Raw genomic sequence first — 12,263 nt, forward strand, 5'->3', positions numbered from 1 at the left:
CCCAAAGTTATTGCCGCAGTGTTCCTGAATAAACTAGGAACTGTTTTATTGTGGCCTAGTGATTATCTTTCTTTATTTTTGGTCAGCACTTGTTGTTACTGTTGTGGATTAAGTAATGTTATTTACCAGGTGGAAAAACATGGAAACCAGCTTGTGGCAGCTTGAATACAGTCATAAAAAAGTCTCAATGCATCATGCCATGCTGTCTGTACGTTTTTGCAGAATTTCTGAAAGTGTGAAGCTAGAGTAAGCTTTTTAATTATCATTAATTCTGAAATAAATTTACTTTGCTGCAGAGTTTTTGCAAAAGTGGTTAATGATTTCAGTCATTGATGTGCAGGTCATAGTTTTGGTCAAGAATTGTATTTCAAGCTTAAATATAACTAACTGCTGTCTGAAACCTAACTTTGCTCTTTTTCTTCCCTCATGCTGCATTAAAGGAATCTAACAGTTCTGAGGAATCCGAATGTGATGATCTTGACCCTAAAACTAGTATGGAGGTAGTAACAACTGTTTTGCATATGATATTAAAATAAATCTGCCTGTTGAGTATTGGTGATGAAAGGACAGTGATCAGCAAGCAAAATATCATTTCCTTTTTTTCTTCAAGTCAGAGATTTTCGTTACTGATTTGTAAGTTTCTTGCCAGTGGAGTTATGAGTGTGCTATAAAGAACTGTAAAATCCTCAATGTTGCAAGATTGATTTCATCCAGGCCATTAGAGAAGACACTGAAATGAGGTGAATGTTTGGCCTTTTGGAAGATCTAATGATTAGGTTTCCACTATCTCCAATTCCACTTCATTGTGTCACTCAAAACTGACCAATTTCAATCATTGACAGACTCTCAAGATATCTGATTTTATCTGTGAATTTTCCCAGTTGTCAAGAAAATAGAAATCATTACCTAGTTATCAAAAATGTAATTTAGCTTTATACTTTTAGCTGCTTCATTCTACATCAGTTTAAAAATATTTTAAGTATACTTTATGTTGACTGAGGAAGAACGCAAGACAGATGGTTCAATCTGACAGATACATTCCATCTAGATGTCTAGATTAACAGTGTTGTAATGTTGTAAATTGCCTGTATTGGCAAGTTTTAATTTCATTTATTAAAAATTTGAGTGTTTAATTGGAATTATGGTAAGTATAATGACAGTGTAAAATGGAAAATGTCAAATGTCTTTCCTGGGACAGTTCAAAACTAGAGTAGATATTTTTAAGATGAGAGGAGAAAGAGTTAAAAAGAACACGAGGGGCAATTTTTTTATACACTGTGTTCATGTGTGGAATGATCTGCCTGAGGAAGTGGTGGATGCTGGTACAGTTGTGACATTCTACAGAAATTCGGATAAGTACATGAATAGGAAATATTTGGAGGGATATGGGCTAAACACAGGCAAGTGAGACTAGTTGGTTTTGGGAAAATGGTCAGCGTGGACTAGTTGGACGGAATGGTCTGTTTTCATGCTCTGTGACTCTATGACATTTTTATTTGAGAATAAAAGTAATTTTACTAAATCTTTTTCAATCAAATAATATTGCACCATCCCATTGTTCATCTAACACTGCCAATGAAATCCTCACTCCACTTCACTATCATCCCCAAGACTCCAACTCCACAACCATTCCTCCATCAAGACCTTTGTGGTCTCCTACATTAATTAATCCACTGATGTAAATTTCTTCTGCACACACTCAAGGGTAAAACTTCAGGCTGAAACAAATGATACAGGACTGCCCCTATCAGTGAGCATCATCACTCAAAGTAGTAGAAGGAAAGCAGAAAGTAGTTGAGGCCAAAACATTGCTATAATTTCACAAATAAGTTGGATAAAGCACTTGGTGTTAAAGAGTTGAATGGCCGACTCACATTTTTATTTTCTGAGCTTCTGTTTCTATTTTGAAACATTATATACAAGTAAATTGTTGCCCACATGTATGTCAGTGACATCCCCACTTGGTAAACAACCCAGGCCACCTATCTGAGAGTGAATCGGTACCTTCTCGAATTGAATATTAGATAAACTGGACCCATCTTATTGACTTCTACAAAAGAACTATCTAATCTTGCTCCTTACAGAATCTCTGAGTCAGGCTAAATCATATGGTCCAAAGCCTCTATGCCCTGCTCAATTCTCTGCATCCAATCCTTCACCAAATCAACATATCGGAGATCTTTGCTGAGATTTTATAGGTCTAGTGGAGTGTGCTGGAAGTTGGAGGAGTGCTATGTCTGGTGATATGGCAAGGGTGCTGGGTCCATCACCTTACCACCAATGTTTGCCTTTTGAAAAGTGGTGGCTATTGTGTAAGGTAATGGTTGTGAAGGGGTTAATTTCTACGTTACACTGGCTCCATCATTTTACTAATGACACACAGTGTATAGGTGAAAGCAAAGAGTTCCACTCTAACTGTCAGAGGAAATAAATATTTCCATGCCTGCTCCTGAAGGTCTTAATAAATATGCCAAATTAAATGTAGTTATATTTATTGTTTCCATGTGATAAACTTTCTTGTTAGCTAGGAAAAGTGCCGCTTCTATTGATGTTGTATCGTGGTGCATCTTCTCCACTAATCGCTAGAAAGCCCCAAAACAAAGTAAAGAAAAAGTAGGCTAGGTGTTAGCAAACTGGCTCAAGCAATCCAGTACCACATATGGATAGAGGTGGCAAAGACCAGGCGGTAACTGGAGTGGTCATCTGGGGAAATACCACAAGGTTGCAGTGGTGCAGATCTAAACCCTACTATGAGGAAAATGAATTCAGAAGACACTGAAGAAAAAAAAAACTCAAGCGAGTTTATTACTTTAGGAGCATTAGCATTCTTAGAAGACACAGTCAGTCAATAGCTGAAACATGATTACTGACCCAAAAGAGACAACAGCAGCCATGGAAGCAACAAAAAGGCAAGCCATCATCACCTTTACACTGCACAAGTTATAGGTATGAGAAACAGTGAAGGCCAGAAAGAAATTTAGACCGGGCTTAAAGAATCAGGAAGATCTCAGATTTTATTTAAATTGAAGATGAGAACATTTGAAGAAGATTAGTGGAAAAGTCTTGCAGGAGAGGAAAAATTATGAAAATAAAGATTTAAAAGAACCAGAACTCTGTGATTAAATCACGGTTTCAGCAGACTTTGGGCAGCATTGTGGCTCAATGGTTAGCACTGCTGTCACACAGCACCAGAGATCCGGGTTTGATTCCAACCTTGGATGACTATCTATGTGGAGTTTGCACATTCTCCCCATATCAGTATGGGTTTCCTCCGGTCCTTCAGTTTCTTCCCACCGTCCAGGTTAGGTGAATTGGCCATGTTAAATTGCCCATAGTGTTCAGGGATGTGTCGGTTAAATGCATTAGTCGGGAGTAAATGTAAAGTAATAGGGGAAAGGGCCTGGGTAGGATACTCTTCGGAGGGTCAGTGTGGACTTGCTGGGCTGAAGGGCCTGTTTCCTCACTGTAGGTGTTCTATGATGATATTCATTTAATCTTTTTTGTGGAGATAAGGGCATGGTGTTTTAGACTGTGAGGGGAGAGAAAATATTGATTTTACCTCGGAAAACATAGGAGGTCCATCTTTGACTGCAAAAAGTTGAAAAGTACTACAAGAAATAATTTACCAGCAACTTAGTTGTTATAACAGGCAGGAAAACCAAGTAGGCAGTATAGATGTATTCTAAACAGAGAACATTGTAAAAATACTGAAAGCACTAAATTAATATTGAACAGTCAGCAATACAATTTAAAGTTTTATTGAGTTCTTATTTACAATGGTGGGCAATACAAACTTTAAAAAAAAGAGCTGTTCACAAAGAAAATGTTGTCAAATCTAGCAAGCTCCAGAGATCTTTGGTGAATGCAAGAATACATCTGAAAGAATAACACTTCTTAAATAATAGTTTAAAATTTTAAATTTTAAGCAATTTTAAAAAAACCTCACTTGTAATAGGTTTAGATTAGATTACTTACAGGCCCTTCAGCCCAACAAGCCCACACTGACCCTCCGAAGAGCAACCCACCCAGACCCATTCCCCTCCATCTAACACTACGGGCAATTTAGTCACGGCCAATTCACCTAACCTGCACATTTTTGGAGTGTGAAGGAAACTGGAGCACCCAGAGGAAACCCACGCAGACACAGGGAGGATGTGCAAACTCCACACAGACAGTTGCCTGAGGCAGGAATTGAATCCGTGTCTCTGGCCCTGTGAGGCAGCAGTGCTGACCACTGTGCCACCGTGCCGCCCACAAGATTATTTGAGAAGAAATTGAAAATGGGAAATTACTTCCTAGAATGTCAGAGTAGGACTATATAGCTCATAAGATGGGACTTCATGGAGGTGACAGTTCTTACGACACAGTAATATCTCAAATCAAAATCTAAATGCAGAGCTAGCATCCAGTTATGGAGCTTCAGGAAAGGAGAAAGTTACACAAGTGAACAGCACAATATGGTGGAGCAATTTGCTTTAGAAAAGAACGAGGAAATTGATGATTCCAGTGATCCAGATTTCACAAGACTTATTTCTGTCAATGAACATACTTAATTTTAAGCTTGATGCAGTCCCGAGGCAACTGTCATATCCAAGAAATTACTACGGTTGAAGAATCAGATGCCACAGCCAACGGAGATTTGACTTTGTGGTGTAAGTGAACAACTATCAAGAGTATAGGTATGCAACCAAATTGCACTGCAAAGGAGAAGAGTCAGTCATAAATGTGCTTATAGTTTGCAATTGACACTGCTCACGTTTGAGCTTGGGTCTTAATGTCCTAAAGATGTCAAAAGGAGTCCCATCAGTTTCAAAAGAACAACTACTCTAGGCACAAACTATAGTCAACCAGCCATTTAAGTGATCAGATTCCTAGAGCCATGGTGGAATGCGAAATGAAAGAATCTGTTGGGTTTGCCTATGAAATTTCTTTGCCTAAAAGTAATATTTCAATTTGCCAAGAGGAAACAGTGGTCAGCAAGCTAAAGAAAGCCCTGGGCGACTGTCTGTGTGGCTTCCTCACACAATCCAAAGATGTGCTGGTCAGGTGAATTGGTCAGGATAAATTGCCCATAGTGTTAGGTGCATTAGTCAGGTTTAAATAGAGGGTAGGGGAAAGGGTCTGGGTGCGTTACTCTTCGAGGGTTGGTGTGGATTTGGTGGGTCAAACGGCCTGCTTCCATACTATAGGGAATCTAATCTAATCCTGACCAATGACCCCATTCAGCAAGGTTCTGAGTCCACCTCCAGCAATGCTACTGTTGCTGGGTTGCGATCCCAGCAGTAGCCACTCTCCCCATTGATGTCAAGGGAGCCGAAGAGCTGCTGACTGAAGCTGCTGGTGCTGCAACCCAGTCCCTCAAAGGGACAGCAGGCATTTAGAAAATTGAAATGAAAATGAAAATGGAAAGTGCTGCAGAAGTTCAGCAGGTCTAGCAGCATCATTGAAGAGAGAAACAAAGATTGCTGCAGTTCCCTGTTACTTAGCATCTTTCACATTGTCTTGTTGCCTCTTCCCATTGTGCAATGCACAGCGTAACAGTATGGTATGGCACACTCTGTCTGGCCAATACTTGAGGTCCTCGAGATTGGTCCAAGCAGCAGAACCACATCTTCAGCAGGCCCAATTGTCTGTTCCCCACAGTCTTGTTGTCGCACCATCATTAACTTTGCAAAAGTGTCACACCAGCTGAGTGACTGACACATAACATCCAAAAAGTGAATGCCAGAACCCCTTCCATCCCTGATCCACATCAAGCACCATTGTATTCTGCAGAGTCCGGCTTCCCTCATTCACAGCAGCTTTGGAAGTGATGGGACATTTTTGGTCAGTATTCATCTCTTTTCAAGCCATTATATTTTCCTCTTCCCCTATGCCTTGACTGCTGCACTCCTTTAGCACCCATTGCCCAATCAGGGTCCCTTGGAATCCTCACAATGAATAACACATGGACCTGCTGGACCGTATTTGCCCCAGAATACGTCCAACTGACAAACTCCCCAAAAACATAACAAACCAGACCTCTGTCTATTTGCAGATCCCTGACCAACAATATGCAATTCCCCTGAATGTGTGTGATGGCTGTACATGACCGACTATTGCATACTCACTAAACCATTGTTGGACATTTGCCATGACCAGTCGTGCCTGACAGATGACTGACCATGGACTGTGTGCCAACTGTGCCTGTGACTGATAGTCTGGTGCCCCCTGAATGACAGCAGCCCTCTTTTACTGAGAACAAGCTGCCACCCACTTTCCAACATGGACATTTGGTTGAATAAATAGGCAGGGTATTTGCTGCCCAGGCAGATGGTACACACTGTAGTTGTTAGACTGGCATCTCCTGCTGTACAGCAAGAAACCCTTCTTTTCCTGCCCCACTCAGGCAGATCCTTACTGATAAGCATAGTTAGCAGGCTGTGTCTCCATACAAAAGAGCATGTCAGTACAACAGGCACCCTTTGGCTGTGGCTAAAGTGCCAGAGGGCAAGGCACAAGATCCCAAGGCAAGACATGGCCAGGCATGGATGCCGTGAGCGTGCATGTAGGCACTAAGAGAGCAAGCAAGTAGTCCTCCTGAGAAGCAGCCTGTGAGCTGGGTGCCTGCACTATGTGCAAAGTTCCTTACAGCAGCCTTTCTATTCTCATCTATAATGTGGCTTGCAATTCAGGTCTGTGCTTCCTAACTGCCCCAGAACTGGATTGGAGAGATGCCATGAGGATCATGAAAGGTTGGCAAATGCAGGATGCTAATGTCTGTGGATAAGGGCTGTGTGCAACTGCTTCTGCTCCCCTTGATTCATGTTCTGACATGTTATTTGGTGCCGATCAACATAAAGGATCCTTGCAATAGCAGCAAGCTGAAGTTGCCAAGCACCTGTTCTGATCTCCCTGTTGAGAACTCTTGACACCTAGCTTATTCAGCACATTTGGTTAGGTAGGAAGCTGAGTCTTAATGAGGCACATTGTGCTGTTACTAAGGCAGATAACAAACTATAATCCCAGTATAATTGCATATTTGGCAAGTCACTGCTGTTTAGTGAGAAACTCACCTTGCCACCTATGAGATGCAGAAAGTTGTAATGAATTGTTCCAAGCATCAAGATCAATGGATTTTTCACACGATTCTACTCCCAATCTCACCACAGTCCACCTTGCTCATGCCCAATAAGACTCCATATAAATTATATAAGGGTAGATTTTCCTGTGCCCTCTACTGCTGCTTTCAGAGTTGTCCTGGATAACAAGAGTGAGGTGCAGTTTCACAGAGTGGTGTGAATATGTTTTGATACCCCAAGGAATTCAGTTGTAGAGTCATAGAGTCGTACAGCACAAAAACAGACCTTTCAGTCCAACTGGCCCATGCTGAACATAATCCCAAACTAAATTAGTCCCACCTGCCTGCTCCTGGCCCATAACCCTCCAAACCATTCCTATTCATGTACTTATCCAAATGTCTTTAAAATGTCATAATTGTATCTGCATCCACCACTCAGGAAGTTCATTCGACACGCAAACCACCCTCTGCGTAAAAGATTTGCCCTCATGTCTTTTTTAAATCTCTCTTCTCTCACCTTAAAAAAGTGCTCCCTAGTCTTGAAATCCCCCATCCTAAGGAAAAGACAACTACCATTAACTCTATCTATTCCTCTCATTATTTTATAAACTTCCATAAGGTCGCCTCTCAACCTCCTACCCTCCAGTTAAAAATGTCCCACCCTATCCAGATTTTCTTAATAACTCAAACCTTCAATACCCAGCAACATCTTGGTAAATCTTTCTCAATCCTCTCCAGCTTAATATCCTTCCTCGGGAGTGCCTCAATAACTTCTGTATATGGCTAGACGGAGCAATGTATAAATTTTAGATAATATTCAAGTTGGATGTGCAGCAAGGATAAAAGGAAGCTGCAAAGAGATATTAAGAAACCAATGGTCTAAGCAAAAGCTAAGTGTCTGATAGATGTCAGCAGCAAAAATGAGACAAAACAATTTGGCTAAAAGTCTTATATTTTGAAATGAAGAATGTTTGAGATGAAGAAGATGAACCTGAATTTCAAGTTCAGTTCATAAGACATGAAAAATAATATCTCACTAGGTAAAGCCATAAAATAAAACAATTATTACAGGGACAATTTTTGACAATAGCTACTTGTCATGACAACTTTGAAGTGGCCAAGATAAGGTCTTGATCTGATAGCCATTTAGCTCGTGTTTAACCCAAATGTCGCCTTGGAATGCATCTTGAATGGCTGTCTGGTGAATCATTAGACTAACTTTCTTGTGCTTATTAATAAGGCCGCATAAAATTTTGATGGATAGCATTTGATAAGCATTACAATGAACTAGTTATTTGAGGGTGAGGGGTTATTGCCAAAGATTTTGAGCGCTATTTAAAGTATATCACCTTCAAGGTTCACTTGCTTCTGGAATTTAAAGAGGACACTTGAAAAACATTGGAAGACCTTTGAGGGAATTGAGGGGAGTAAATGAGTTGAAATGAGGCAGCACCATCTGTTTCAGGACAGAGGGTTAAGAGGATGAGGTAGACTCCTTCCTGCCTGTGGATGTATGGCTATCTCCTATTAAGCTTCTCCACCAGGAATTCCAGAATCATACACATGAACCTGTTCACCCCCCAACATTGACTCTGAGCCATCCTGAAACAATGTTATTGTGTACACTTTCAATTTTGGTTATAATATTGAAAAGCGCACTTTGAAACATATCTCATTCGCAAAGCATCTACTTAATGTCTGTTTCAACCTGACACTGTTCACTCCTTTGTCCGATAAGTGGAATGTATGTTAACAGTGAATCGATATGAAACCTTAGCAAGACCACATTCTGAGTATGTTATCCAGTTTTGCACTGCTAATGCTGGGAAAGACGTTAAGTAATAGATTGGACTTCAGATTTACTGGAATGCTGTCAAGTATGAGGAAACACAAGGAACAGAGGAAATTAAGGTGTGATTTTTAAGAGATGTTTATGATTATGAAGAGTAGATAAGAAACATACTTGCATTGTTCAAGGGATCTGAAGTGAAGGGATGTGAACATAAATTAAATTTAAGAAAAATAGAGCACAAGAGGAACTTAGTAGTTTCGGATTGTGAGGCTGTGGAATTTGCTACCATTGTTCGTGACTGAGGCAAGAGATCATGTCATTGATTACAAGTAGATTACCTCGATGTTCCAGTGAAAGGAATATTGTAATGTAGGGACAAAGCAAGGATTTCAAAACTATTATTCATATGGTTAAACACAAACATGAATCAAACAGGCTGTTTTCATGCTATCGTTTCCATGTGATCCTACTGGACTTGATACTGAGCATCTGAAAAATGTGGAACAACAATCCACACAGTCAGCTCTTTCGATCTCAAGATCATGTCTGTTCTCACAGATTCTGTACCTGATATCAAGTCATGCATATGTCACAATTTCCTTCAAATACATCCGCTTCAGGATTATCAAAGTTTACAAGACTGTCACCCATTTCATTTACTAATTTAAAAAAGTAATTAACCACAACTGAAATCCCAAATAAATTCATGTGGCAAAAGGATTAACATGGATCAACTCAAGGTGAAAAAATCCTTGGTAAGACTTCAGTTTGATAACTGGGTACCATTTAGGATTCACATTTGAGGCAATTCAGTGCAGGGTCACTGGCATGAGGAAGCCCATAGAGAAAAGACAAGAAAAATCAGGCATCTATTCATTTGTGTTCAAGGTGGTTAAAGGGAGAACTGAGAGATTTTGTTATTCATCCATAAGCTATTGGTATCACTAGTTAAGCCAGCATTAATTACCCATCTTTCATTGCCGTTGAGAAGTGATGTTAAACTGTCTTGTTGAATTGCTGCAATATTTGGGTTGTAGGCCCATCGACAGTGCTATTAGGAAGGTAGTTCCAGGATTTTGATTCAATGACAATGAAGGAAAAGAGATATGTTTCCAAGTCAGGATGGTGTGGGATCTGGAGGAAAAGTTGTGGCAGGCATCTGTTGTCCTTAGCTCTGCAGGTGATTGTGATATGGCTTTGGTGTTGTCAGAGGGTCCTTGGTGAGTGACTCAGTACCAAAGTTTCAGTGTGTGCTGTGATCATGCCTGGAAATCTTAGACAGACCTGACTTCCAGTCTGGCAAGGAGGATGCAGGAGTAGATCACTGCCACAGAATTGTTGCCTGCTGCTGCTGCAAGGTAGTAAGTCAACACCGGAATTATCATTCCATTCTGACCAAACACAAAGAATTGTGGTCCTTTTTTAAATGTAAAAAGTAGGATTAAGAGCAGAAGGAATGTTCATACACTAAGGATTGTGAGAATGTGGAATGATGTAATGGTGTAATTCATTATAATATTACAATATTACATTTCAACAGTGACTACACTTCAGAAATATTTACTTGGCTATGAAGTTGTTTGTATAACAAATGGTTATGAGAAGTGCAATATAAACATGTCAGCTTCATTCTTTTTAAAGCCGATCCCATGCCAAGATTTAACTATAGATATGCTGAAGGAAAGTGAATACAACAATTGGAAATAGAATGGACATTTTGATTAGGATTACTGGTGACACGGAGGAGAAAAAACTGTATAAAATGCTTACAAAAAACTGTTCAGTTCATAAGCCATGCAATGAAAACTTGCCAGAAAATATATCTACCATGTGTGTATTTATTTCTTCAGTTTTAGATTATGAGTGAAATATTTGTGCCTTTAGGCTTGACTATTTCAAAGTACTGACTATCTTGTGTAAAACTGCAGTCATCCAGAACTCTGTCTCTGTCTGAACACGCAAAAATCCCTATCATCCCTGTGCTTGCTGCCCTACATTGACTCCCATCAGGCAACCTCTTGACTTTAAAATTCTCAACCTTTCTCCAAGATTGATACTCAGCCCTGCCCTTCTTATCTCTAGTCTTTCTATCCATCTGAGATATCTGCAATCTTCTAATCCTGGGCTTTTGAGCACCCCCAACTTTAATCACTCCATAATTGGCAGACAAGTATTCAGGTATGAAGATGTTAAACTCTAATACTATCCCGAATTGGCTGTGTCCTTCATCCCCCTATATAGGCAGCCCTTAAACCTTGGCAAAAGTGAGGACTGCAGATGCTGGAGATCAGAGTCGAGAATGTGATGCTGGAAAATCACAGAAGGTCAGGCAGCATCTGAGGAGCAGGAGAATTGATGTTTCAGGAAAAAGTCCTTTATCCTGATGAAGGGCTGTTGCCCGAAACATCAATTCTCCTGCTCCTTGGATGCTGCCTGACCTGCTGTGCTTTTCCAGCACCACACTCTTGAGTTCTCAAAGCTTGCCTGTTTGAACAAACCTTTGGTAATTTCCCCTCATATCTCCTTTTGTGGCTCAATTTCAAATTTTGTTTAGTAAAATTCCTGTGGGACACTTCACATAGTAAAGGTTAAATGTGCCACATAAAGGCAAATTATTGTTACTTAAGTTTATCAATTTGAATTTGCACCTAAATTAGATATCATGCCTTGTCTATTGCTGTTCCATATGTAGCATTCAAAGAATTTACTGATTGTTGAAGTATGTATTCAGATCATTGTGAAATCCATGCCTGGGTGATGAAGATTAAGGAAGAATGGCCCTTCATAATTCTGTTAAATACTTGTAGACTATTTCCACATTCCAACTACAATGTTTATCTGCTGTTTGTGCAGCTCTTCTGTGGAAGTTACATCAGACAAATGGAAGAAAGTGGAAATTCATTCTCCTAAGATTTTGCCTCAGAAGTGGGCAATTTTGCATTCTCACTTTTATATGTGTTTAATTTATATTCAACCTTTCAAGTGCAGGAAGTAAAGGATAAAAGTTTCAGGCTGTTTGTGTCAGTTTGACCAATATGTGTAAAATGTTAACTTGAAAAAGATAGATCAGATAGTTCAGATACAAATTTCATTTCCTTCCCACCAAAGGGCTGACGTATCTTTTAATTCATTCTTCCCAGCCTAAATCTCCCTTTGTTTTGAGAAAATATGCTACTTGGACACCAAGAAAATTGTTAAGGGCATAAAGAAGCATAAATATGTCTTTGGGGTATATGATCCATATTATTTTTATCTATTATTAATGCTATTTAAAGTGTATGCAAGCAGATTTGTAAAATAATTGAGTTTGCAAAAAGGGATTTAGCACTTACTTTATAAAATGCCATTAATTTCATTGAGAGAAAACAATCAACCTGAAATTTTCCTATCTATTGGAATGTTAAATCTGAT

General features: G+C 39.7%; 1 protein-coding gene across 1 annotated transcript in view; it reads left to right on the plus strand.

The window, feature by feature from the left end:
- The window catches only part of kalrna (kalirin RhoGEF kinase a), a 744,968-nt gene that overhangs the window by 696,065 nt on the left and 36,640 nt on the right, over positions 1-12,263 (plus strand). Inside the window, exon 51 of the mRNA XM_060827256.1 lies at positions 441-500. Within this exon, the coding sequence (XP_060683239.1) occupies positions 441-500 (60 nt within the window). The remainder of the gene's footprint in view (positions 1-440; positions 501-12,263) is intronic.

Source organism: Hemiscyllium ocellatum, chromosome 7 (genome assembly GCF_020745735.1).
Source record: "Hemiscyllium ocellatum isolate sHemOce1 chromosome 7, sHemOce1.pat.X.cur, whole genome shotgun sequence".
Classification (NCBI taxonomy): Eukaryota; Metazoa; Chordata; class Chondrichthyes; order Orectolobiformes; family Hemiscylliidae; genus Hemiscyllium; species Hemiscyllium ocellatum.